This window comes from Crocuta crocuta, unplaced genomic scaffold (genome assembly GCF_008692635.1).
Source record: "Crocuta crocuta isolate KB4526 unplaced genomic scaffold, BGI_CrCroc_1.0 scaffold70, whole genome shotgun sequence".
Classification (NCBI taxonomy): Eukaryota; Metazoa; Chordata; class Mammalia; order Carnivora; family Hyaenidae; genus Crocuta; species Crocuta crocuta.
The window spans coordinates 18,367,110-18,394,175 of NW_027528417.1; the positions used below are offsets into that span (position 1 = coordinate 18,367,110).

The 27,066-nt window shown below is 40.6% G+C and overlaps 1 protein-coding gene across 3 annotated transcripts in view; it reads left to right on the top strand.

Moving 5' to 3' along the window:
- Window positions 1-27,066, top strand: part of LAMP3 (lysosomal associated membrane protein 3) — a 44,892-nt gene that overhangs the window by 14,998 nt on the left and 2,828 nt on the right. For all 3 annotated transcript variants that reach the window (XM_077754570.1, XM_077754571.1, XM_077754569.1), the window contains exons 2-5: window positions 75-805; window positions 1,886-2,014; window positions 10,943-11,000; window positions 14,291-14,461. In XM_077754570.1, the coding sequence (XP_077610696.1) occupies window positions 75-805; window positions 1,886-2,014; window positions 10,943-11,000; window positions 14,291-14,461 (1,089 nt within the window). The remainder of the gene's footprint in view (window positions 1-74; window positions 806-1,885; window positions 2,015-10,942; window positions 11,001-14,290; window positions 14,462-27,066) is intronic.

Genomic DNA, 27,066 nt, shown 5'->3' on the forward strand with positions numbered 1-27,066 from the left:
TAAAATGAGGTGGGGGGAGGGACTCACTAATGTGAGCTATGAGTGTGGTAACACTTTTGTTTCCTAATCTGCAGTGATTTTGCATTATGGCAGTCAAACGAGAGCAAAAGTGTTTCCAGAAACTGCGGAATATCAACCTACAACTGCAGCAACAGTGCAGGTGTTAGCAAGACCTTTCCTGCAGCCAACTCACCAAGTACCTCCAAAAATTTCAGCAGCAAGATCAACGGATGGTCATGTCACCTCTCAAAGAGCTGCCACAACCTCCAGCTCCGAGCCCCCAGTCACACACACAACAGTAAAAACTCTAGGAACAACTTCCTTGGTAACTATAAGCAGTACCCCATCTACCAGCCCCACGATTCACACGCTAGTCACAACCCCGCCCACACCCAGTAACTCACACACAGCTGCTCCAGGCACTGAGGCTTCCATTGGCCTGAGGGTACCGCCAGGTTCACTGCCAACCACCATCACCCCACCAGTCCACACAACAGGAAACTGCCCCACAACTAGGAAAACCACCCAACCCAGTAACCAGACCACCCTTCCAGCAACATTGTCCACCTCACCATATAACAGCACAACCAGTCAGAAGCTTACTCAACCCACGCACACCCCAGGAGCAACCACAGCTGTAGGCAATACCACCCAGACGGACTCACCTGCCACCATGGCTCCTAGGCCCACTCTGGCACCTCAGCCTTCATCAGCCAAGACCGGAATTTATCAAGTCCTAAATGGAAGCAGGCTCTGTATCAAAGCAGAGATGGGGATAGAGCTAATGGTTCAAGACACAGAGTCGGTAAGTTGGGGCCATAGGACTATCTTCAAAAAGTTTGAGGGCAGTATGTCTTGCTAAGAATAACCATTCCCCTGCATCTTGTGTCGTATTTTAATGAAATAAAGAGTTGCAAACTCCTCTTTCTCCAAGATGCTCCATGAAAAGTTGAATCTGTTTTGGGGTGCCTGGGTGGCTCAATCGGTTGAGCGACTGACTCTTGATTTCCACCTGGGATGTGATCTTACAGGTTGTGAATTGAAGCCCCATGTCAGGCTCTGATCTGGTAGTAGGGAGCATGCTTAGGATTCTCTCTGCCCTCCTCCAACTCACCCCCTCTCTCTCTCTCAAAATAAATGAATAAACCTTATATATTTAAAACTGGTGCATCTGTTTTAGAATACATATAAAAACAGAGAATGATAGTGACTGGATAGAGGAAGGCACACACACAAATTGTAACTGTGCATACCTCTTAGTTTTAGCCAACATGGGCAGAGTGTTGGGATAAGATCAGTGTAGAGCCCAACCTGGTCTTACCCCTCCTGATAACTTCAAGCCTCAGCAACTTCCCTGTGAAGTGAGAGATTTGGATTAGTTTCCATAGTTCTTGCCAGCTGTGACATTAGTATCAAAAATCTAGATTAAAAACAAGATTCGAAGGGGTGAGGGTAGGGCAGAAATTATTTGCTTTACGAAAGGAATCACCATAAAAGTAGTTCTTTTTTTGCACAGGTTTTATAAAACTTCCACATTCAGGTTTTCGTTTGAAACTGAAGTACATTAGACAGCAAATGCTTTCCTGAAGTACCTTTTAACATGTTTAGTTTAACAAAAAGCAAATTGCATGCAGTATATCAGGAATAGACTGACTATAAATTATCTATCAAGGAACTGTTTCTCTGGAAGATCTCCTTCTTTAAAAACTCTTTTGAACATAAAGCCGTTTAGAATGATGATAGGAGTTTTCTGGGGACTTTGAAACTTTCAAGGGAACATGAACTAGACTTGAGTTTCAGACTCACTTACTAGCCTTTGCTTTTGGTTCCCTAGCTAGAGTTTTCTTCTACATCTCATTGATATGATCTATTTCATTTCGTTTAGGTTTTTTCACCTCAGAGATACTTCAACATCGACCCCAATGCAACACAAGCCTCTGGGGACTGTGGCTCTCGAAAATCGAACCTTCTCTTGAATTTCCAGGGCGGATTTGTGAATCTCACATTTATGAAGGTGAGGGCTGAGCTCCTTCATACCAACTGGCTCACATCACTTTCCCTTTCCTTCACCTGGGAGCCCAGTGGTGCAACCACACACTTCACTTTAAGTTCTGAAGGAAGTAGGTCTCAGGGCCTTTTGAGATATTCCCTGATAAGAATGAGGGGCCTGGAGATGGAGAAGAGGGAAGTGTCAACATCTTATGTTTGCCTCCTTCCCCTTTCATCCTACTCTGTGCAGCCTAAGAAGGGCTTCCGTGCCTCTTAGGGGAGGCTTGGCTTTGGGGAATCCAGCCACGGGTGCCCTTTGCAAACCACCCAAAGGAGGAAGCTGTACAGATCAACAGACCCATAGAAATTCACACTGGGCACACACAAACAAGATTATTCTAAAACCACAATCAAATGTCACAAAGGGTTTTTTCCAACTGCAGCAGGCAAGATTTAGGGACTAACCCAGCACTGGGTTTCCCAGACCATATTATGAAAAGGGTAGACAACAGAGTGGAGTAGAAATATTATGCAAGTGAGGTCAGAGAGTCTTGGGTGCAAATTTGACACTGTCACTTGCTCACTTTGTGACATCAGGCAGGCAACCTAACTTGTCTGAACTTTATTTTAATGTTTGAAAAATGGAGGAAATAAATTAGAGATCACCTCTGTAAAGAGCATTGTCCAATACTTGGAAAGTAGATGTTCAATAGCTAATAGCCATGTTTACAGTGACTGAAGTAAGAAAATGTCTTGGGGATACAATGCTGGTCATCGCACTCTCAAAGGAGAGACTTGCCCCTGCTTCTCCCAAAGTGTCATTCAAACAGGCCAAGTAAGAGCCGGGAAGGAAGAGCTGAGGGGACCTTTGCAGCTGAGACTTGGTGCAGGGCTCCTTCTTACCTGTCAAATGTGACCCCTGAAATTAGAGCGGTCTTGGGGAGGAGATCTTGGGGAGGAATGAGTGTAGACTTTGATCTGAAACAAGTCAAGATTCGCTCTCAGCCACTAGTTTTGGACTAGTTGGGGCATGTTTTCTCATCTTTAAAATGGAAATAATTACACCTCCTTATTGGGACCCTTGGGAGAATCAGAAATGGTAATGTGTAAACTGTCTAGCACAGTGCTTGGTACATAACAAAATGTGATAAAGGGCTATTGTTGCTTTGTTGTTGTTGTTGATGATGTTGATGTTAAGTTGATGTCAAAGGCTTTATCCTCCATTATTCTACTTGTGCATATTTTTCTCCTTAAGGTAGAGATGCACTTGAGAAGACAGAGGTTACCTTTCAGTACCAAATGGGAGAAATGTATTCTCTCACACCAGAAGAACATTCAGGGCAGAATATGTGCTCTGCTTCTGGACAATGGAGTTTAAACTTTCTGAGGGGTCAGGAATTCTTTTAAAATTACTTAGGCAAAAGGGCAGAGGGCACAAGCATTTATGCTTTAGCTCAAGGCTTGATTCCACCCAGACTATTGCATGTGTGAGTGATTGTCTGAAGGAAGGCATTAGAAAACTCCAGTGTTTGTGCAGTCAGTGGCCACTGCCTTGGGCGGGCCTATGAGCAGGGGTTTCTTTGGCACCTTGCAATGTCTCTTTTTGCTCCTTTCCTCTGTCTCCTGATGCCCTCTATGCCTGCCTTTCTAATGCCGTGGGTCTGGATTCTGATCAGACTTCACCCAAGTGTTGAACCCCTGCCTTTCTGGAAATCTCTGTGCCTCCAGAGGTGTGGGCAGGAAATGAGTATGGAGATAGAGCTGGAAAGACCAGCAGCACCTTCCTCCATCCATCCACCTCTGGAAGGAGCAAGGAAAACCACTATCCCAGGCCCCAAGTTTGCAATAGCTGCTTTGCCAGAATCCCACCAACCAAATTCACTTTATTCATTTCATTCTCCAGCACCAATTCCATAAGCAGATGACCTTAGCTCTACAACAAGAGGAAGGCAAAGAGGCTTATATAGAAAGTAAAGTTCCCACCAGCCTTAGTCCTTCAGGAGAATTTCTGTATTTTAAAAGAGAACTTGTTTAAACCACTTGTAGCCACAAATTCAAAGATCACAGGTGCTAAACATAGACCATAATGAGAGAAATAGGCAAATAAACATTTTTTTCTGTAAGAACAGGCAGTCTTTATTTTTTATTTTCTCACTTTTGACGAAGACTTCATTTTCACATGAAGTCTGCATAAGGAGGACATCGGAGTAGTGAGATGACAGAGACAGGCCTCAGGAGTGAGGCAACAAAAGGCAGGGGTAGAGAGTGCCATTCTCTCCAGAGAGGCAGCCACTCGTCAGCTCTGCCTGGTGGTGCCAGTGGCTGGGCTGGCATCTCTCCCTGTCACTGTCTTTTATGGTGGACAATCGGGTCTACATTCTGAATGACTGCTGTCCTGCTATACCAGTTGTTGAATAGTTTACATATAATTTCCCTCAGTAGGTAATGAGAAACCCGTGTGGTCAGATATTCTGATTGCTCAAGACAAGGCAGAAATTCAGACCTTTTCATTTTACATGTTGGCAGCACATGTTTTGAAAACTTGAACAATGCTGGCCAAACAGAACACAGTTGTAAGCCAAATTTGGCCTGTGGACACTCTGCCCTAACATGTGGACGGTGTGAAATGCATTTAGGCAGGTAAGCCATCTAGATTCTTCCACAAGAGAAATGGTGTCAACAATACTGTTGGTCACTTTTCAAATGTTGCTACCCTCTATATCAGTGCTTCTCAAAAGCAGAAATATTAACATTTGGGGCCAGATAAGTCTGTGGTGGGGGCTGTCTTGTGTCTTGGTGCAGTACTGAACAGTCTTCCTGGCCTCTACCTACTGAATGCCAGTGGCAACACCCAGCCCCATTTGTGACAATCTCAAATATCTCTAGACATTGCCAAATGTCCCCTGGGGGAAAAATCTCCCCTGGTCGAGAACCACCGCTCTAGAGAAAAAAAGAACCTTGAAAAATAGCTTATGTTCATTATAACATAATAAATGTTATAAATGAGAACCAAGTTGTAGAATGTTAAATGGATGCTGGTGAGCAAGGCTGAATTAAGACTTTATTAATAGGAATTTACTGAGCACCTACTTTGTCCTGAGCACTGAGCCAGACATTATAGGAGAAAATAAAAGAAAGACAGGCTATAGTTACAGGTTTCAAAACATGTACAATAATTAATAAGTTTTTATTTTTTATTTTATCTTTTATTATAGTTTATTGTCAAGTTGGTTTCCATATAACACCCAGAGCTCATCCCAACAGGTGCCCTCCCCCGTGCCCTTCACCCATTTTCCCCTCTCCCCCAGCCCCATCAACCGGCAGTTTGTTCTCAGTATTCAAGAGTCTCTTATGGTTTTCCTCCCTCCCTCTCCTTAACAATTTTTTCCCCTTCTCCTTCCCTATGTTCCTCTGTTAAGTTTCTCCTGTTCCACATATGAGTGAAAACATATGATATCTCTCTTTCTCTCCCTGACTTATTTCACTTAGCATAATATCCTCGACTTCCATCCATGTTGCTACAAATGGCCAGATTTCATTCTCTCATTGACATGTAGTATTCCATTGTATATGTAAACCACATCTTCTTGATCCATTCATCAGTTGATGGACATTTAGGCTGTTTCTATGATTTGGCTATTGTTGAAAGTGTTGCTAGAAACGTTGGGGTACATGTGCCCCTATGCATCAGCACTCCTGTATCCCTTGGGTAAATTCCTAGCAGTGCTGTTGCTGGGTCATAGGGGAGTTCTAGTGTTAATTTTTTGAGGAACCTCCATACTGTTTTCCAGAGTGGCAGCACCAGTTTGCATTCCCACCAACAGTGTAGGAGGGTGCCCGTTTCTCCACATCCTCACCAGCATCTATAGTCTCCTTATTTGTTCATTTTCGCCACTCTGACCAGTGTGAGGTGGTATCTCTGTATGGTTTTGATTTGTATTTCCCTGATGATGAGTGACGTTGAGCATCGTTTCATGTGTCTGTTTGCCATCTGGATGTCTTCTTTGGAGAAGAGTCTGTTCATGTCTTCTGCCCATTTCATCACTGGATTATTTGGTTTTTGGGTGTGGAGTTTGGTGAGTTCCTTATAGATTTTGGATACAATTCATAAGTTTTTAAATTGAAATACTGCCAATGGCAGAAATGTAAAGAAAAATCTGCGTCCTGAACTGTCCCTTGATGATGTTCAGTTGAGACTTAAATTATCCATGTCATTTCTATGTGATCATGTACAAGCTCCCTTTCTGAGCCTGTTTCCTCCTCTATAAGATGGGGCCAACCAGTCCCTATTTTGTTGGACTGCTGTGAGGTGAAAGAGGCTAACATATGTGGCAGTGCTGAGGGTGGCATCTGGCCCATAGTGGGGTAGGAGAAGTGGGTGTCCTTTCTCATTTCTCTCATATCGTTCTTTAAAGAACTGAAAACCTTTCCATATCAGTGTCTCATTTGATTAAGGTGACAAAGCCGAAAGTTGTTCAGACCCTTCAGGTGCAAGATAAATATACCTCCTTTCCCCGACTCCCCACAACTTCCTTCCTGTTAGGATAGTTTGTTTTAGAACATCTTTCAGTAACTTTGTGTAGAGTTTATTTTTCCATGCTCAACACTGCCCCTTTCTCATCCACCTGGTCGGCAGGGCAGCTCAAGACTTCCAGCCCTGACTTGAAGCAGGACATGGGAGAAATCAGTGGTCTGGGGGGAGGGTCACTAGGTCAGGCAGTGTTTTGGTCAGCCAAGGCCTGGAAAGCTAATGCTGTCTACCACCCTGGTGTTTATCTAGAGCCTTACAGGGGCATGGAGCCCCATGAACTTATAGACTCCTGGGAATTGTTCAAATGCCAACACCCTCAGAGTGCACTATCTAGAACTTCCCAAGCATGCTGTACTATTTCATGCTCCCATTTTCCCTTATGCTTTTCCCTCTGCCTGGAATGCCCCTTCCATTCCTCAGGCCCTTTTGCATTCATGCTTTAAAATGCCTCAGTTATCTTCACCCTATGAAGACTCCCCACCCCCAGCCCCCACCTCCATCCCAGGCAAAACTGGGAGACTTTCTTCTTTTGGTTTCCTGACCCTCCATTGGTTGTTCTCTGACCTCCATTAATGCACTTACTGCAAATTTTGCCATCTTGAAGGCATGTCTGTGATTATTCACAGTGCCCAGCCCTGACTTTGTACATAGTATATCTTTAGCAAATGTTTGATGAGGAAATAAATCAATAAAGGTGTGAATCTAAATTTCACAGAGATTCTGGGCCAAGCTGCCAAAAAGTAGATCAGCAGCATCAAAGAAACAGCCTCTTTGGCTTCCTTTTTCTATATACAGAGCAAGGGTTTCTTGAGATAGTCACAACAATGCTGAGCAAAAATGGCCTGATGATGCTAAAGACAAAATCCACATCCTGAATATCTGTGACTATGAAACTCCCACAATGCATTTTGCTGAAATTAAGGAGAGGACCCAGGGCCTCAAGGTCATTTGTATGCTGCCTTCCTGAGCAGGTTGACTGGCTGGTTTGCTCCGGACCTGGTCCTTTGCTAAGGAGGATGTTTAGGTCCCTTGAAGAATGAGGACCTCTCTGATGAGATATTGCAGAGCTCTTAGACACTGGCAGTGAGGAGCCACTGTGTCAACATCCCACTTGTCGAATGGTGAAATGGGACTTTTGTAAGTGATACATTCAAATGCACACACTGTAAGTAGTGAAGTACATTTAGCTGTTAGGAGTCCTTAGCTCCCTTTTGTCAATGCTGATGGGTACACAAAAGATTTTCACTTTGTTTTCAAGAATCTAGCATGGTAGATATTTGTCACTCTCCAACCTGAACCCCAAATGCAAAAAAACCAAAAAACCAAAAAACAAAAAATGATCTGACAGAATCACTTTGTGCCCATCAAAGGAGAAAGTATATACTATAAAGTACCTGATGTGTATAATGTAATTTCTCCTAGACTTTGGGTTAAGTCTGACATCTGCCTCAAGCTCCCAAACCCTCCAGTCCCTCCTCTGTACCCACCTGACTTCCATCCCCCAGAGCTGAGGTTTCAGCTATTTCTTTAATTAGTAGGACTATTGAAGCTCAGCTCACTTGCTTGTTCTCTCTTTATATCTGTGGTAGATCTGAGCTCTAGGAAATAGACAAAAAAATGATCATTAAGCACAATGAGAGTTTACTAAAAAGGAGCAATTGAGTTTATTATTACTGTTGTGAATAACACTGGTTAAAATTTTTTTAATGCTTATTTATTTTGGGGGGGAAGGAAGTGGAGGAGGGGCAGAAAGGGGGGGGAGAATCCCAAGAAGGCTCTGCACTGCCAACGCAGAGCCTGACATGGGGCTCGATCTCATGAATCATGAGATCATGACCTGAGCTGAAAGCAAGAGTCAGACACTTAACCGACTGAGCCACCTAGGTGTTCCTACACTGGTTAAAATTTGAGTGAAGACTGTGATAAGTTTTTTACATGGATTCCTTCATTTAATCACATCAAACAGGTAAGTCGTGTTATAATTTTCTCCATCCTGCTGAATAAGTAAAAAATAAATAAATTTTTGGAATGTTCACAAAGATTTCACAACTCAACTAGGCTACCTGAAAACAAAAAAATATTTTTAAATTAGTATTTGAAAATGATTAGCAAAACTTTGTTCTCCCAAATAGGAGTTTAACCACTCTCTTTATAACATTTCATAACCAACTGATTTGTTCTGCAGCCTTGTTTTTCATTGGTGGTGGACACCCACACATTTGTACTAGGCCCCACAAATTGTGTAGCTGGTCCTGCTTTCAGTAGATGGCTAAATATGGACACCTGCATTTCAGGGAATGTGAAAGAAAATTCTTGTGCAACGAATTTTTTTGTCTAAATGCACATATCCACAGAGGAAAATGTAGGGCAGGATCCTGTAGACCAGATTTTGTTTTGTCTTGCCCACAGAGAATGTGAATTAGAGGTAGATGCTTAACTCCTCTGAGCTTCTTTGTTCTTAGTTGCCAAATGGGTTGATAATATTTATTCTATCTCAGGGGATTGTTGTGAGGCTCAAAGGAGGCAATGTAGGTGAAAGCATGCATTTAGTAAACTGTGAAGCTTTTATAGAAATACAAAGCTTTTCCTAATGTGAGAATAGATCAAGGAGATGCCACTGGAAGTGGAAGATTCCGGGAGGTCTCCTATGGACCTCAGAGCTGGCCTCACCACTGCTCTGTTGCTGTTCCTTAAAGCAATCTCACACTGTAGCCCAAGCAATTTCAATAAACAAAGTCATGCTCATGTCATTGTTCTGCTAAAATCCCTTCAAAGGATCCTCTCTGCTCTTAGGATAGGGCAGGAGGAGTCTTATTACCATGACCTTGAGCCCTGAAGTACAGGTCTCTTGTATGCTAAAAAGGACCCCAAATAAAGAATAACCTGAATAAGTGCTTTGTGAAAGCGACCCAAGAAGGGCCTGGGTCACAGATGTTTGTACAGAACAAATGGATGGTCCCAGAATGTTGTTTACCTTGCCGTTGAAGCCTAAGACAGCACATAGAAGGAAGGAGCCAGGTCTTCTTCTGGGACCTAGAACAATGCCTGGTCTGGATTGGATATAAGAGGAGTTAAACACTAGACTTGGAGACAAGAAGCTTGGGGTCATATCTTCCCCTGCCACCCATTAGAGCTGTGACCTTGAGCAAGTCAGTGAGCCTATATTTCTTCTTGTAGTTGTGAGAATTAGGTAAGGCATGGCATAGAAATATCTGCTCCAGTGCCTGGCACAAGGTAAGAAGCCAGTATGTGGTAGGCGCTGTTCAATGAGGTAAGAAGCCAGTATGTGGTAGGCGCTGTTCAATGAATTATAGGATCTAGAGTTGAGTGTATCAATAGCAGCTAGCTTACCTTACTACAATAGTTTGTATTTCTGGAACCCTTATTTTGTGTAGGGAATCATCATTTAATCTACAAATTATATGCAAATGGACTATAATGTAGTCAGTATTATTATTACCAAATTTCTTTAATGGCTAGACTTGGAACTTCTAAAGGTAATTCCATTTCAGATTCTGATTTTGGTTTTGCTCACTCTTACAGATAGTTTTCTAATGAATGTTTACAAATAATAACGGTAAATCACCTATTTAGATCCCTCCCCCCAAAATAAAAAAATAAAAAAATAAAAAAACTCAAAACCTCCTCTTTCAACTTACCCTTTCATATCTCAATTCAATTCCCTTTAATGTTTCACAACTTTAGTCTCTCAGGATGTTATAGGGGTATTTTGTAATGGTTCATTTTGTTTTTCCAAAAAAACCAATTCCTGAATAAAATGCCTTACATTTCTGAACACAATCACTTGGAGTCTTCTTCTAGAGAATACCCAGTGATCTCAGAGGAAATCTTTTTTTTTCCCAGAATCCCTCATGATGGCCCTATCTAGCCATTTTGGAGACATGAACTCCTTAGTCTATTTAAAGCAATTGATACCCTCCCCAGGAAAATGCATGTAAAATTTTGCACACCCAAAGAGTTTATGAGCCCCATGAAGTCTACCCATTGTAGCCTTAAAGATGAGTGGTCTTAGTTTGAATCTCTACCCTAAGATATTAATTTCTAGTAAATGCTTAATGTATACCCTCCAGCCTCTCCATCTTCCAGATGTATATGCATTCTAACAGGAAGAAATATGGCCCAACTGAAGGGACTCTGGACTGGTGGAACTTGAATTTTAGGCTATAGTAACAAGCATATAGTACAGAAATTTGGGGCCAGGGATAAGCCATTATTATTATTTATTTATTGTGTGATATATTTACTTTTTTTGAAGTTTTCAAACACATTTATGGCTCCATACCAACACACCTCCAAGTCCCCATATCAAGGATTTAATAGTTAAAATAAACAAAGTTTATAAATCAGGATCATAAACATAGAAACAAATTGCCCAAAGGTTAACACACTGCTGTTTTACAGGATGAAAACTCATATTATATCAGTGAAGTGAGAGCCTATTTGACAGTCTCAAATCCAGGTAAGTAGTCAGAAAAGGCTATTCCACCAGCTCTGGTGCTGTGCTTCTGGTTAGCTCAGTTTTCAGTCCATTGAATTTATTAATCTCTGATGCTGCTTTGGAGAAACAGACTGAGGGTAACCAGGAGAACTTATTACATCTTTGTTTGCTTCAGTTTGCTCATCAAGGAGATTGGACTATATTATGCCAGATATCATTAAAGCAGAGATTATTAAAGCAACAATAAAGAGTTTAGTGACTTTTGGACAGATTTGATATTGATAGTGCAATTCATTCTAGACTCTTGGAATCATGCATTCATTCTACAAAAATGTAGTTAGTGCCAGGTAGGTGCCAAACCTTCTAATAGACAGTAGAAATCCATATTATCCAAATATATAGTCCCTGCTGTTATGGAGCTTACATTCTAGAAGTGAGGAAAGTACCATAAACAGACACATTAAATTATAATAGCCAGTTAAGTAGTATTAAGTTCTATGAGCAAACACAAGCAGGTCCTGGTGGAAAGGACTAGAAAGATATTTTAAGTGGGGCCTTTGGGAAGCCCTCTGAGGAGGAAGGCCTCTCTGAAGAGGTGAGATTTGAGCAAAGAGTTATCCCCATCTGGGAGCATCTGGGCCTGGGGAAGCTTTTTTCAGTGGCAAAAACAACCAGATACACAGTCCTAAGGAATGAAATTGCTCATGTGTTCAGGGGCCAGCAAGAGAGTGAGCAAAGCAGAAGAGTAGATCTGAGAGGCATCCAGGCCAGAGCATGTAGGGCATGTGGGTATGGCAAGGTGAGGACCTTGAATTTTAGCCTAAAGGGTGAAAGGATGTCATTGGAGAGTTTGGTATAGGGAAATGGTATATCAGATTTACAATTATAAAGACTCAGTTCAGTTGCTATATAGAGAATTGCCCACAGTGGGGCCATTTGAGAGAACTCCTATAAAGTTCATGTTTAGAAAGGTAATGCTCCCACTTGAGTTGGGAGAATTTCTCAGAGGGCTCAAACATTTCTCTGGAAAGCCCAGACTTAGATAACAAAGCACTGTCGAGCACCTCTTATGTGCAGGTACTGTACAGAGTTTTCATGTCTGTTTTCTCCTTTTTAAACTTCTATCTTTTGACTGGCTTAAACTTATCTTATTAAGGAACCTATACTAAAGAAACTTGTCAGGAAATGAAAATGTGGAGAAATGTCTATCTAAAATATTACCTATATGATACTGATACTGTTCAAGAGGATGTTTTCAATGATTATTGGTTAAAAGTAAGTAAGAAGTCATAGTTGACAATTCATTTTCATATATAGTAACTCATGTAGACAAGTACACTCATATAGGCTGGGGAATAAATATGAATGCTAACACAAATTAGCTAATGTTTTTACTAGGCACGGACCAAATTTTAGCCAGGAATAGGGTAGTGATATCTCAAGAGGCAAGGGAGGGGTAAGTCAGACCAGAAGCTAAGTTAGAGGCTGAGAAAAGGGATAAAAGAATTCTAGGCCCCAATAATCCAGGCTCAGCAGTAGTAGCAGGATCTAGAGTAGTCACAATAATGACACTTTGCACACCAGTGGTAATGGTGATGGTATTAGTAACGGTACTTAGTTATAATTACAGTGGTAGTGACTGTTGCAATGTTAGTGGGAGTAATAGCAGTAGTAACAGTAGTGGTAGTAGTAGACAACTACCCTGGGATATAACACATGATATAGTAGTATACGGATAATTCAGTACATCATGCAGGACATTTGCATGAACAAATGAAGAGTCTACAGTAAATAGTACAGTAATGGCAGGAGACAACAACCGGGTAGTGATTAAGATAGCAAGCTTCAGAGGGGGACCTGGGAGACGCAGTGGGTTGAGCATCCAACTGTTGATTTGGACTCAGGTCATGGTCCCAGGGTCTTGGGATCAAGCCCCACATCAGGCTTCATGCTGGGCATGGAATCTGCTTAAGATTCTCTCTATCCCTGTGTTCTTCCCCCCTACTCATGCTCTCTCTCCATCTCTCAAACAAACAAACAAACAAACAAAAGATAGCAAGCTCTAGAATCAGACTGCTTGAGTCCAAATACCACTTACTAGTTGTAGAATCTTAGGCGAATGTTATCAGTTCTCCAATTCTCCATTTCCTTGTCTATACAATGGAGACAGTAGAACCAATCTCAAATGGTTGTTATGAGAATTAAACAGGAAAGTACAGGTAGAGTACTTGCACAGCACCCAGCACATGGCAAGCAGACCCTTAATGTGGAATGCTACCTTAGACACAGGCAACAGACCCACAGAGGCAGGAAAGGAGGGAGACTTTCAACCTCCCTCATTTATAGCTTGTGGGTATTCCCTGCAGGCACAATTTTGGTAAATTCTCTAAGGTCCATAGTCTGGTCCTCAATCGTGGGAGCTGTCAGCACCCCCTTACATATTGTCTGTTTCTTCAAGGAGACTGATGTTAAACCAAGGTCATGAAACTAATGTATAAAATCAGGATGCAAATTTGTGCATTTATCATGCAACTGTTTCTTATAGTCACAGCCAAGGGGACTAGACAGTTGGGTCCTCTGGCCAGTGAACTTTCTCCCATTCAAGAAGCCAAAGTATAATCAGAAGGGTGTTTGATGAATGTAAAATTAGAGCAAATGGAATTAGTTATGATTAAAATGTTTAGCCCCAGCTGCCCTGAAGCATACGCTTCCTTGAAAAGGGTGTACCCGTCAGAAAACAGGGCCAGTCCTTGAGCAGGATCTTCTCTCCCCAGCAGCACTTAGATGGGCAGAGATGAACCTCTCCCTTCTTTGTGTTTCCATGTGGATGGATGTAACAACCCCTGCTAATGATGGGATTAGCCTGTCCTCTTGCTATATTAATACAATCTAGTAATATGTAAAAACTCCACTTGGAGACTGTGGATGTCTATTCTGATTCATTAAGGGTTCATGTGACTGTCACAGAGAGCAATCTTACTTCTCTTATTTCTGAAGTTTTTCTGGGCACTTCTCTGTAGTCCCCAAACACTGACAATAGTCCCCACCAACCTGCCCCCAATGACTTAAAACAACTGAAGAAGAAGTTTCTAAAAATTCTCATTTCAATGTTGTCACATTCTAATTTATGTGAATTTGCCCCCCATATGCTACAGAATATAGGAAAAAGTCTCCAAAGAGCAATAGAGTGGTTTTTCATGAGGACAGGGCAGAATCCCTGAAAGGCCATTTAATAAAGGGAGTAACCACTGGAACTCATTGGATATATGCCAAGACTGTGATGTGTCTATATTTTATCTTTGTTCTTTCAGAGAAAATTTACCAAGGAATGAAAAGTGCTATGGTGATGTTTGAGACTGCAGTTGGACATTCCTTCAAGTGTGTGAGTGAGCAGAGCATCCAGCTGTCAGCCCACCTTCAACTGAAAACAATGAATGTTCAATTTCAAGCCTTTGATTTCGAAGATGACCACTTTGGAAATGGTAAGTTAAATCTTCATCATGTCACAAACATAAACTTCAGAGACCCAGGGATAGTGTCAAGTTGTTGTGTGTGTGTGTGTGAAATTGCCAAAGGGACAAGAATCACATGAGCTTCCTAGAACAGTATGATTCCACAAAGCTTTTAGGGCCAAGTTCCCCTCCTGCCCTTCCTCTGAGTCAACCAACCTCACAATCAGACATCGTAACCCACCCATGTCCTCCCACAGCAGGATAAGTTCTCCTTGTATGACTAAAACATGTATTCTGACTCATACAAACACACATACATACTCACTTGCTCACTGAATCAAAAAGTCAGAAAATACCACCTACAACTTCCCCTTTAAAAAGCTAGTAAACTCAGGTACATTGGGAGACTTAAAGATCCTGGAGTATTAGTAATATCTAAAATTCAAGATTTCAGAATAGATTCCCTCCCACTTGCAGGAGGAAAAGAGAAATATGCAATATAGAAATACACTCTGTTGGGCACCTTCTTTTCGATTATGAGCTCAGTTCTCCTGACTAGAGCTTCCTTGTGGCTGGTCTTAGTTTCCATGCAATTTCTGCTTTGAGTTTTAACCATCACAGAGAGAAGCGGGACCTAAGAAGAAGGCCAGGGACAGATGAAGCTGACTTTCTGAAAAATCTTTTTTTCCCCGCTGGGAAAATGGGTTACAAGGATTTCTCCATATGTGCAGGAATTGAATTTCAGTTTCCAAAACATTCCTCTCATAATAACTAATGACATCATGACTACCTCTCAATTTTTATAAATCGATTTAGCTGGAAGATTAGTGGTAACTTACATTTCTGTCATGTGAATCCAACTTCTCTTTGAGTTCCATTACAAAGTTGAAGATGTGCCTACAAAAAACTTCTGATATACTTGCTGGGAAGCATTGAGCAGAGGAAGGAATAAAATATGGCTTGCCTTGGGTCCCCTGATTTCTGTAGGTTTTCTCTGAGTCTTAAAATCTCTGCCTCTGTTTTGGACCTTTACCACAGCACCAAGATAAAAATATTAAAATTTCTTAGTAAGTTGGCCCCACTCTGTCATCTTATCTCAAAACTTCTAATTTGGGGAAACTTAAGAATTCATGATGAGGATTTGAAAAGCCTCTGTAATTAATTATGTGATCTTAAAAAATGAGGTACGCACCTACTCTTCCTCTTGCTCAGAACCTCTGTGAAGCAGGCAGTGAGCAGGTGTATGAAACCTGGTAGTGGGAGAGGTGAGAAATAAAACCTCTCAGCAACATATACCTGGCCTCTGTTGGCAGTGCCCAAAGGGAGATGTAGAAAAACTATCTTTTCATTTTTTCCCCTCCCTCCCTCACCCTCTCATCCAATTCTCAACCTCCCACATTCTCAACCCAGTTTAGGGAGCTAAAATCCCAGAGCCTGAAAATGGGTTCTCTGGCCCCAGACTGTTCAGCAGCCCCTGTAAGAAGTGGGATTTGACTAGAAAACTTTGGCCATGCAATTTGGCACAGGTCCCTGTTTCCACAGTTGGGAAACATGACCCCAGAACTTAGCCTGGATTATAGTTCTTATCCTGACTCTCTAGACCAAACCAATGTTTCCCAAAGTTGGATCTGCCCCTCAGCTGCATCAGAATCCCCTGGACCTCACCTCCAACCCATTGAGTCATAATTTCCTGGCTGTGGGGACTGGGTATCTGCATTTTAATATAGTCCATAAGTGATCACAAGCACTGCACATTTCAGATCATTGCGCTGACCCTCTCCTTGTTTTCACCTATCTCTGTGTGGGGCAGCAGGTGGGAAGCCCAGAAGCTCTGTCTGTCCGGGGCTTTCCTTCTCTGCCAGGCTGAGGCAGGCAGGGGCAGGATCACTTCCCAGCATTGTGGCCAGCCTGTAACACCTATTACTCTGACTTCAATTGCAGCGGATGAATGCTTCAGTGACAGAAACAGGAGAGAAATCCCTGTGGCTGTGGGCCTGAGTATCGCAGGACTGCTTGTCATTTTGCTAACAGCATGCCTGGTGGCCAGAAAGAGGCCCAGTAGAGGATATGAACGCATGTAAAGCCTCACCTTCTTCAAAGCGTGCAAGGTTAAGGCCTGGGTTCACATTCAGCCTGAAGTGAAGGGATCAGTTCTTCTAGAAACCTGTCCCACTCTCCCAATCTGATTAGGAAACCCAGCTTTCCACCAGGGGCCATCTGAAGGCTCATTAAAATGGCCACCGCTTTCTCCTGTTGGCATAAGGAGGCTGTGCCATATGGGCTGGAATGCCATCTTCCACACCTGGTAGTAGAGGCCTGGCTTTGAGAATTAGAGATAAGAAGGAGGGATATGCTCGGGAGAGGGGCAGAGTAAATACCCAAAGGGAGAATTATAGGAAGGACATTTTCAAACTGCACTGATTTTTCTTACACATTTTGAAGAGTCTCAATAACTAGTTAAAACGTATACATTACTTCTAAAAAAAAAAAATCCCAATACATTTCAAAATAGACTCTAAAGTCATTTTAAACTCCTGGATTTTGCCCAATTCCTGATTTACTTGAGTTACAGGATGGTGTTAATAGACTATTATTTTTTAAAAGACATTCTATGCTATTATGTATTATTAGTAAAAAAAAAAAAAACCTAGGTGCCTTCCCAACATTTCATTTTTTTAAAAATGTTCATTTTTGAGAGAGTGTGGAAACAGGGAAGGTACAGGGAGGCGGGTGGTAGCAGAGGATCCAAAGTGGGCTCTGTGCTGACAGCACAGAGCCTCTTGTGGGACCCGAACTCATGAACCTTGAGATCATGACCTGAGCTCAACTGATTGAGCCACTCAAGTGCCCCCAACATTTCATTTTTTAAAAATGTAAAGCACATATCAAAGATCTCGCCAAACAAAAGAGGCTCCAAATTCTTCACCTTCATTTGTTGTCTGCCTTCTTAACACTTTTTTTCTCTGCTTTGTCTTTATTTTCTTTGATTCTAGTCTATACTTGTAAATGCCTTAATTTGGACCATAGTTGGGAGCGGATACAGGCTAAGTATCAAAAAAGACCAGGAATAGCAAGCAGAACGGGTAGATCTACCCCAGATTATCACCCACTTTCCTGTAAGCAAAACTTTACCAAAAAATCATAAACCGGGAGGTTCCTGACTGGAAGTGATTGATATGGGGAAGAAAAATTCTATCAAATATGACTTAGCTTGTTATTTGTGGTTTTCTATTACGTTGTTTAAATAGGAAAATTGAGATTTTTATTTCAGAGAAAAGGGGGAGTAATGGGCTTCTGGATGTTTTCAACTGCTTTTACTAAGTTAGTTTTGTTATTCTGTATTTATTTGCCAGAGGTGCCATTTATTGTTTTGAACAGGAAGTGTATGAAAGTTGGCAATAGCTGTATAACCACTGCTTATCTAGGGCACGTACTGGCTTTCCCTGGGAGAATTTTACCTTTCTCCACTTTCTCAGAAGTGAGAGTGGGGAGGGCACATAGAGGTTCAAGATAGCTTCAAGAGCCCCTGAAGACGTTTACAGTGTTAGGACATTCCTGTTTTCTTCTTGTAACAGTTGATATTGATGAAAATCTGGGATGTGAGGACCTGGTGTTCCCAGAGTAACTCAGGCTACCAGCGAGAGCTTACCTTTGGAGAGATACCATCTCCCTCCATCCCCGCAGGTTCCTCCAGCCAGTCCTTCTGGCAGGCATCAACCAGTACCCCGCTCCCCTACTTTAAAGGTTCTACACCGCAGAGCACAAGCTGCTTATTCACCATGCTCCTCACCATCCTATAGAATGACTAAAGGAGGGATACCTGGGTGGCTCAGTCGGTTAAGCATCTGACTTCAGCTCAGGTCATGATCTCATGGTTCGTGAGTTCGAGTACCGTGTGCTGACAGCTCAGAGTCTGGAGCCTGCTTCAGATTCTGTGTCTCCCTCTCTCTGCCTCTCCCCTGCTCCTGCTGTCTCTCTAAAAAAATAAATAAAAACATTTAAAAATTAAAAAAAGATTGACTAAAGGAAGGTTCCTCTTCTAGTGTGTGGACATTTCTCCCACAACACACGGAGAAATAAGTGGAATTAAAATCAAGGAGAGGGGGGATAAGCCAGTTCACTTAAGTTCCATTTTCCTTTCTACCATCTTCAGTGAGCTCTTTGGAGTGGCTGCTGCTTAGGGTCCTGTTACCTACCTCCTCACGCACACAGCCCGCCAATGTTAAATTACCGTGAATTAACATTCCAGTAAGCAAAAAGAGCAAAGCTGTCCTTTGAAAGACTGGTAAATAAAGCCCGGAGGCGTTCCTGCCTCTGAGTTCTATACACTTTCTGCGGTGACATCCGGGGAGGGTCCCGGATTGCGCCTGCGGCCAGCTGCCTTTCGGGAAGCGGCCCCCTCCGCCCCTGGATTCCTCTGGGGCTGCCTCCCAGTGCGTCTCTTAGGGCTGCAGTTCCTGGGGTCCAGGGCTTCCTGCAGAGCGCTGCTTGTCGCTTTTCTGGCGTCCTGGCCGAGGCTGCCGTGCGCACTCCGGGAAGCCCTGCAGGGGGCCGGCAGGCGCCTGACCCTTGCCTTTAGTAAGTGCACCTGCTGCTTGCCTGTCCGGCGAGTTTTCTCTTCTGCTGAGGATACAGCATCCTGAATTCACCCCTCCCTCTGCAACCCACCTAAAGATAATAGAAACCTTCACTAATGCTACCTGGAGATAACCTATCCATTGTCCATATTGATGTAGTTCCCTCTCATGAGTATTGTTTTGCTAACTGGAAGTATACAGAGTAACAATTTGGAATCCTTTGTTACCTGTGCCTCATAAGCATTTCTCTATGCTATTAAATTTGCGAAGTATTATTCTTATGGCTGCTATCATGAATATGCTATCAACATTTTATAATAATTTACTTAATTATTGTGTTGTTTAGAATTTTTATTGTTTTTAGGTTTTCACAAATATGTGATTAAAGTATTACATACGAATTACAAAACAGACAAGACATTGATTAACACGTGTATATAAATGTGTGCCTGAATTTTGGTTTTGCCCCATAGAGTAAATGGATTAAAATGGCTATAATTTACTCTGCAGTACTGATTCTTAATTTTAAAAAAATGGAAACAAAAGATACATGTAGATGGTTTAAAACTTGAATACTTAAACAAGATTTAAATTAAATTCTGTAATGTTTAAAACAAATTTAAAAATTTAAGTATTACAGAAATATATAAAATGAAAAAGTAGAGTTAAAATGGTGACTGGAATTTTCCCCACAGAATTTTCCTTCCTCATTATCTAGTAGATGGGTAGGAGGGGAAAGTGTGTTTAAAAATCACCAGCAGCAGTTGAGATATAATCTAATGCAATAACCTTTTAAAAACTGGTGAACAAAAAAGAAACAAGACTCAGAGGAAGAGTTGAGAAGACAGCAGAGCTGGGCTTTGGGCACCTGCTTCCCCAATACACACACCAAGAAGCCATTTGAGAGGAAAAAACTCCTGTGAGCACTTACTACCATTCCTAAAACTGAAGAGAAAAAGACTGATCATTTTATCTCTTCTTATCTAGGAGTAGTGAAAATGGCTCCTGGGAAAAGGAGCAGAGTAAACACAGAGACTGATAGAAGTGAACTGGGGAGACAACCCCAAATCCCAGGGTACCCCCAGACTGTACAGGGTACCCCCAGACTGTACCCCAAGGTACAGAAGAGAGAATCCAAATAGGTAGCTCAATGGGAAACATTAACTGATCTCACAATGGAAAGAAACATCCTAATTTACCCAAATGATATTAAAGGAAATTCAATGTCATGGATGAAATGCCCAAGTGTGAGCAAGATGAAACAAGGTACCTGACCACTATGCAAAATTATTGCAACAAAAGAATGTAAGAATAATATCAGATTAGATTAAAATAGGGGTGCCTGGGTGGCTCAGTTGGTTAAGCGTCCGACTTCCGGCTCAGGTCATGATCTCACAGTTCGTGGGTTCAAGCCCCGAATCGGGCTCTGTGCTGACAGCTAGCTCAGAGCCTGGAGCCTGTTTCAGATTCTGTATCTCCCTCTCTCTCTCTGACCCTCCCCTGCTCACGCTGTCTCACTCTCTCTTTCAGAAATAAAACATTAAAAAAATTATTTTTTAAAGATTAGATTAAAATATGGCTCCAGAGTTTTAGTTTTGCAAGATGAAAAATGTTCTGGAAATGGATAGTGGTGATTGTTGCACAAATTGTGAATGTACTTTATGTCACTGAAGTATACACTTGATAACATTTAAGGGGCACCTGGGTGGCTCAGTTGGTTAAGCGTCCCACTTCGGCTCAGGTCGTGATCTCACAGTTCGTGGGTTCGAGCCCCGTGTTGGGCTCTGTGCTGACAGCTCAGAGCCTGGAGCCTGCTGGGATAATGTGTCTCCCTCTCTCTCTGTCCTACCCCTCTCATTCTCTCTCTCAAAAATAAATAAACTATTTAAAAAAAAAACAGTTAAAATGGTTATTTTATGTTATATATATTTTATCACAATTAAAGGAGGGAGAATTAGAAAGGAACATAGTTGATAAAATACAAAGAAAACATAACTCAAGAAAAAGAGAGAAATTCCTGACAATTGGTTTTTGCAGAGAATCACTTAATAAAAGTGTGAATTTCATCTATCCAGAGCTCATGGATGAAATGTTATAATGAAAGAGTGAGGTGAATGAGAGATTTCATTTCTACGAGTGAACAAATTGAGTATCAAAGCAACACACAATTACAAATAGTAAGAGGCAAAATAGATAGAGCTGAAAAGCGAATTATCTTCAGAGAGAAAAGAACTGAAATAAGCAGTTCATGAAGATAAAAAATAAGATCATATCATGATAAGGCAGCTGCTAGGTATGGGAGATGTCAATTTCATCTAAAATAAGGTGCCTCTGAGGTAGAGAGTTCAAAAATAGACGACAAATTTGATGGTTTCAGAGATTTTGCTTAAGATAAATGATTGAGATTGCAGATTGAAAGGACACAATGTATCCCAGGAAAAAATTGACACAGAAAGCTTAACATTGGGGCACCTGGGAGGCTCAGTCCTTTGAGTGTCCAACTCTTGGTTCCTGCTCAGGTCATGGTCTCACAGTTGGGACTGAGCCCTGTGTCAGGCTCTGTGCTGACAGCCTGCTTGGGATTCTCTCTCTCCCTCTCTCTGCTCCTTCCCCACTTGTATGTGCATGCACATAGAGCATGCACGTATAAGCTTGCAGGTTCTCTCTCTCTCTCAGAATAAATAAACTTTTTTTTTTTAAAAAAAGAAAGCTTAACATTAAGATACATCCAAACTAAGCTATAGAACTTTAAAGATAAAGAATTCTTTAGACATACAAATTCTCCCTCCCCCTAAAAAGGCAAATCACCTATATCATTTAAAGCCAGCAAATGTCTACAAAATCCTAAGGGAAAAAAAGTGTGATGCCAAAATATAATTTACAAAGATAATAGGCAGGTATCCTCAAACATGAAATAATTCAAGGGATATAACACCAAGGAGCTCTTTTTAAAGATAGTGCTTGAGAATGAAATTTGGTAAGATTAGACACAAGCCACATTATAAACAAGGACATAAGCAAATATCTCTCAGGAATAAAGAAGCCACAGTTAGGGGGAAAAAAAAGCATTTTATCTATTTAAATAGTTAAATGGAAAAGGCATTAAACAACTATGGGTCTGAAAATTTATCATACAGATACATCTTATATATGAAATTATACATACACATATGTATGTATGTATGTATACATGGTTTTTCATTACAACATTATTTGCAATAGTAAAAGTTTGAAAACAACCAAAGTGTCCATCAGTCTGGGACAGATACATCCCACAACAGAATATAGTTATAAGAAAGAATGAGAGCATACATTTTTATGTATGTATAGGAAAGTTACCCAAAATATATTATTAAATGAAAAAAGCATAATGCATAATAGTGAGAAAAGGAGGAAATAAAATATATTTTCATTTTTTGCTTAGAGCTGAAACATTGGAAATGTATATAGAAAGCCAGAAGTTAAGACAGAGATAACAAAAAAGATGGGACAAGAGTTAAAGTGGAACTTCTCAATGTACAGCATTTTGTACTATTTTGACTTTGAATCAGGAATGTGTTATATATTTGAAATACATTTTTTAAACTATAGAAATGATAGTTATCAAATAGAATTGAAATAGTTTAAACCAGAAAAATGATTTAAAAAATGATATATCTATTCAGGGGTGCCTCAGTGGCTCACAGTCAGTTAAGCCTCTGACTTCAGCTCAGATCATGATCTCATGATTTGTGAGATTGAGCCCCACATCAGGCTCTGTGCTGACAGCTCAGACCCTGGAGCCTGCTTCCGATTCTGTGTCTGCCTCTCTCTCTGTCCCTCCCCCATTTGTGCTCTGTCTCTCTCAAAATTAAATAAACATTAAAAAATTTGTAAAAAGAATAATATATTCAATATTTGAGTTGGGAATAAGAGACAGAGAAGGGAATCTGCTAGTGCTAATCTTTCAAAACACTATCGATAGATGATGTTTAAACTGGAAACACAGAGTTAAGAAAATGCATAATGTGTCTCATTCATTTCATAACCTCTAAATGCACTTCATAAGCCCTTAGTGTGTATTTTTAGTCTCTTTTTTGAACCTTAAAGAGATCTTTTATGAAACAATACTTCTTGTGACGTAGATACATTTATTTGAAGTTCGGTAGTTTTCCCAGTTTTGTTTTAGCTTTTCTTCTATGAAATCAAGTTAAATTAAAATAAGCAATTTTGGTAAAATAGCATTTGTATGGTCCTATTTTAATAAAAGTATGTGTATATATTTTTCTCCCCATGTCCTTATAGTTGTAAAGAAAGATGCCTGAAATTATATTTGTTCGTGATTTAGCAAGGGTAATTTCTGGGTGGGTGGTTTGCAGGTGATTGGTTCCATAAGGGATCCAGGGGAGGCTGGCCCAAAATGTAATGCAATGTGATATTGATTATTTTGAATCGAAGCTACTTGGGAAGCAGCCCAGCTCAAGGACACTCAGACTCTCCTTGGTCACCCTGAAACAGGAAATCCCGTATAAAAGTTACCCTCCCTGTACTAAGGAGTAAAAACACACCCTCATCACCAGAGAGAGGAACATTAAAGCCAAGAAAGCTATAGAAACAAACCCTGTTACTTTTTATTAATCTGCTATCTCAGCCCAGATTCCACTTAGAACTCCTTACTAATTAAAGCTCCCAAACATCTGCTCTCTTTATCCTGTCAATTCCTCACAAATGTAATATCTCTTTGTTTAAAATGTATAAAAACTACCTGTGTTGGTCATTTCTTTGAGTATCAATTTCATTATTGGCCCTTTGTATACACATAATAAAACAGTGTTTTTTTCTCCTATTAATCTGTAATTTTTAAACCAGCTGGAAGAATCTTGGAGGAAAGAAGAAATTTCTTCCTCTTTTACAGTTTTTACCTTTTTATTTGTGCTTTTCTAAATCATCTTAATTACTTTTAATGAGAAAAATCTCATTTTTTGAAAATTGAATGATGTTTTGTCAGGCATACACATGAGCACACACACACTCATCTATGTACAGAGGAAGCAATTGCCTTCCAAGGTTTGCAGTGATTCACTGAAATGGAAGAACTGTGGTAATTAGATCAATGTTTTCTTTGTTTACTTTTCTGCATTTTATTATTATTTAAAAAATTTTTATTTTAGAAAGATAGAGCACGTACGTGCTCATGTGAACAGGAAAGGGGCAGAGGGAGAGGGAATCTCAAGCAGGCTCCATGCTCAGCACAGAGTCTGATGGGGGGCTCAATTCCATGACTCTGGGATCATGACGTAAGCAGAAATCAAGAGTTGGTCACTCAACCCACTGAGTCACCCCGGTGCCTCACTTTTCTGCATTTTAACAGGATTTAAGCAATGTGATATTAAATAGTATAAAACTATATGCAAAGTAAAGGTTGACATCTACTCCCATCCCAAACCTTCCCCAGAATCTTGTCTATCTTTTCATTTTCGGCACACATGCAATTTTGTTTGGGTTCATGCAATGCTCCATGATCTTAGGGAACTTCTCTGTCAGCACACTGAGATCCACCACATTCTTTTTTGTGGTCACATTATCTTCTATTGTATGGATATACCATTTAAAATTTTTAATGAATATCTAGATTGTCTATTTTGCTCTCACAAAACAAGATTATTATAACATATCTTTGTGTACTTACAAGAATAGATCTTTATAATACCCTATGGTGGAATTATTTTAACATATGTGTTTTACATTTTGGTCAATAGGTAGGTGCTTTGCATTTTGCTTTGACATTTTTGTATCTTTTCCCAAATCGTTTTAATCAAATTAACTTCTTAATTTGTCAACATTCTTTTTTATCTAAGATATACATATTTATTAATATACATGTAAGTAACAAAACTGTGTACTCCAAAAGAGCTTATCATTTTGAAAAGCAACATTTCGCTGTCCTTTCTTTAAGAGACAAAGTACTTTTAACTAATTTTAATAATTTATGGTAGCTACCTCAATAATTCAATAACCATGGGGCGCCTGGGTGGCTTAGTTGGTTAAGCGTCCGACTTTCGCTTAGGTCATGATCTCACGGTTCGTGGGTTCAAGCCCCGCGTGGGGCTATGTGCTGACTGATAGCTCAGAGCCTGGAGCCTGTTTCAGTCTGTGATTCCCTCTCTCTCTGACCCTCCCCTGCTCACGCTGTCTCTCTCTCTCTCTCTCTCTAAAAAAAAAGAAGAAAAAAAAATAAAAATGTTAAAAAGCTTTCCTATTTCTCAATTTATTAGCTTTAAACTTATGGCAGATCCAAGGATTTCATACTCATAACATCTCTTTTATGGTTATATCACTGTGTTTTGTTAAATCAATAAGGTATATATGATTATAATTATGTAAATATTGTCCACTGCCAAATGAAATCGTATAGGACAAGCAGAGTGCCTGTCTTGTACAGATTTGTTTCCTAGAGACTCTATCATTCCCTTTTCCCTGGTTCCTCCTGATCCTTTTTTCTCTGAGCTCAGATGAGAATTGATCATTGGTTCATTTTAATATTGGTTCATGCAAGGATCTCATGGATATATCCTTTTTTCTTCTTGTAAGATATTTATTCAGATATTTGAAAATTTGACTAAAAATTTTCTTTGCATTTCGCTTAAAACTAAGAAGATATGACGTTTTACCTTACAAATCCTTGCCTTCATCTTGTTCTTCTTCCATCCCATTCTCCCCTTAGCCATCTATAGGCCATTACTTTTATTGGATTATCATGCATTTATCCCTCCAGGTTTTCTTTAAGTAAATGCAGGCAAATATATCTTCATTTCTTCTTTACTTACACAAAACATTGGAGTACTATATGCATTTTTCTTTGTGTTGCTTTTTTCCCCTTAACATATGCTGGAGATTTTTCTTCTTTACTTTTTGTTTTTAATTTGAGTACAGTTGAAACACGGTGTTACATTAGTTTCAGGTGGACAACATAGTGATTCAACTTCTCTGTAGGTTATGTTATGTTCACCATAAGTGTAGCTACGTCTGTCACCACGGACCGCTATTATAAGATCATTGACTGTATTCCCTATGCTGTACCTTTCATCCCTGTGACTTACTCGTTCCATAACTGGAAGCCTGTGTCTCCTACTCTTCTTCACTCATTTTACCCATTCCCCCACTCCCCTTCCCTCCAGCATCCATCAGTTTGTTTTCTGTATTTATAGGCCTGATTCTGCTTTTTGTTTATTCATGTGTTTTGTTTTTTTAGATTTCATGTATGAGTGGAAATGATATGGTATTTGTCTTTCTCAATCTGACTTATTTTACTGAGCATAATACCCTCTAGGTCCATCCAGGTTGTTCCAAATGGCAAGATCTCATTCTTTTATGATTGCATAATATTCCTGTGTGTGTGTGTACATATATATGTATACATACACGTCACCTCTTCTTTATCCATTCATCTATTGCTTCTTCGCTATCCTTGAATAAGATATAGTTCTCTACTTATATGTACTTAGTCAAGTTCCCTTTTATCCTCAGGGCTCTCCATCTTTCTCCAGTTGAGACTGACTACATTAAATAAACTGAATAAATACTCTCTAATGAAATAAAGAAAAATGTTTTTATTTTCAAAATTTATTCATTTATTTTGAGACAGAGAAAATGTGTGTGTGTGCACAGCAGGGGAGGGGCAGAGAGAGAGAGAGAGAGGGAGAGAGAGAAACCCAAGAAGTCTTTGCACTGACAGCTTGAACCCACGAACCATGAGATCATGACACAGGGGCTTGAATCCACAAACCACAAGGTCATGACCTGAGCCAAAACCAAAAGTCAGACGTGTAACTAAATAAGCCACCCAGCTGTCCCTAAAGAAAAAGTTTTGACAAATTTAAAATTTTCATTTTTATTTTTTATTTATTTATTTTTTTTTTATGTTTTATTTATTTCTAGGAGAGAGAGAGAGACAGCGTGAGCAGGGGAGGGTCAGAGAGAGAGGGAGTCACAGACTGAAACAGGCTCCAGGCTCTGAGCTGGCAGTCAGCACAGAGACCGACGCGGGGGTCGAACCCACGAACCGCGAGATCATGACCT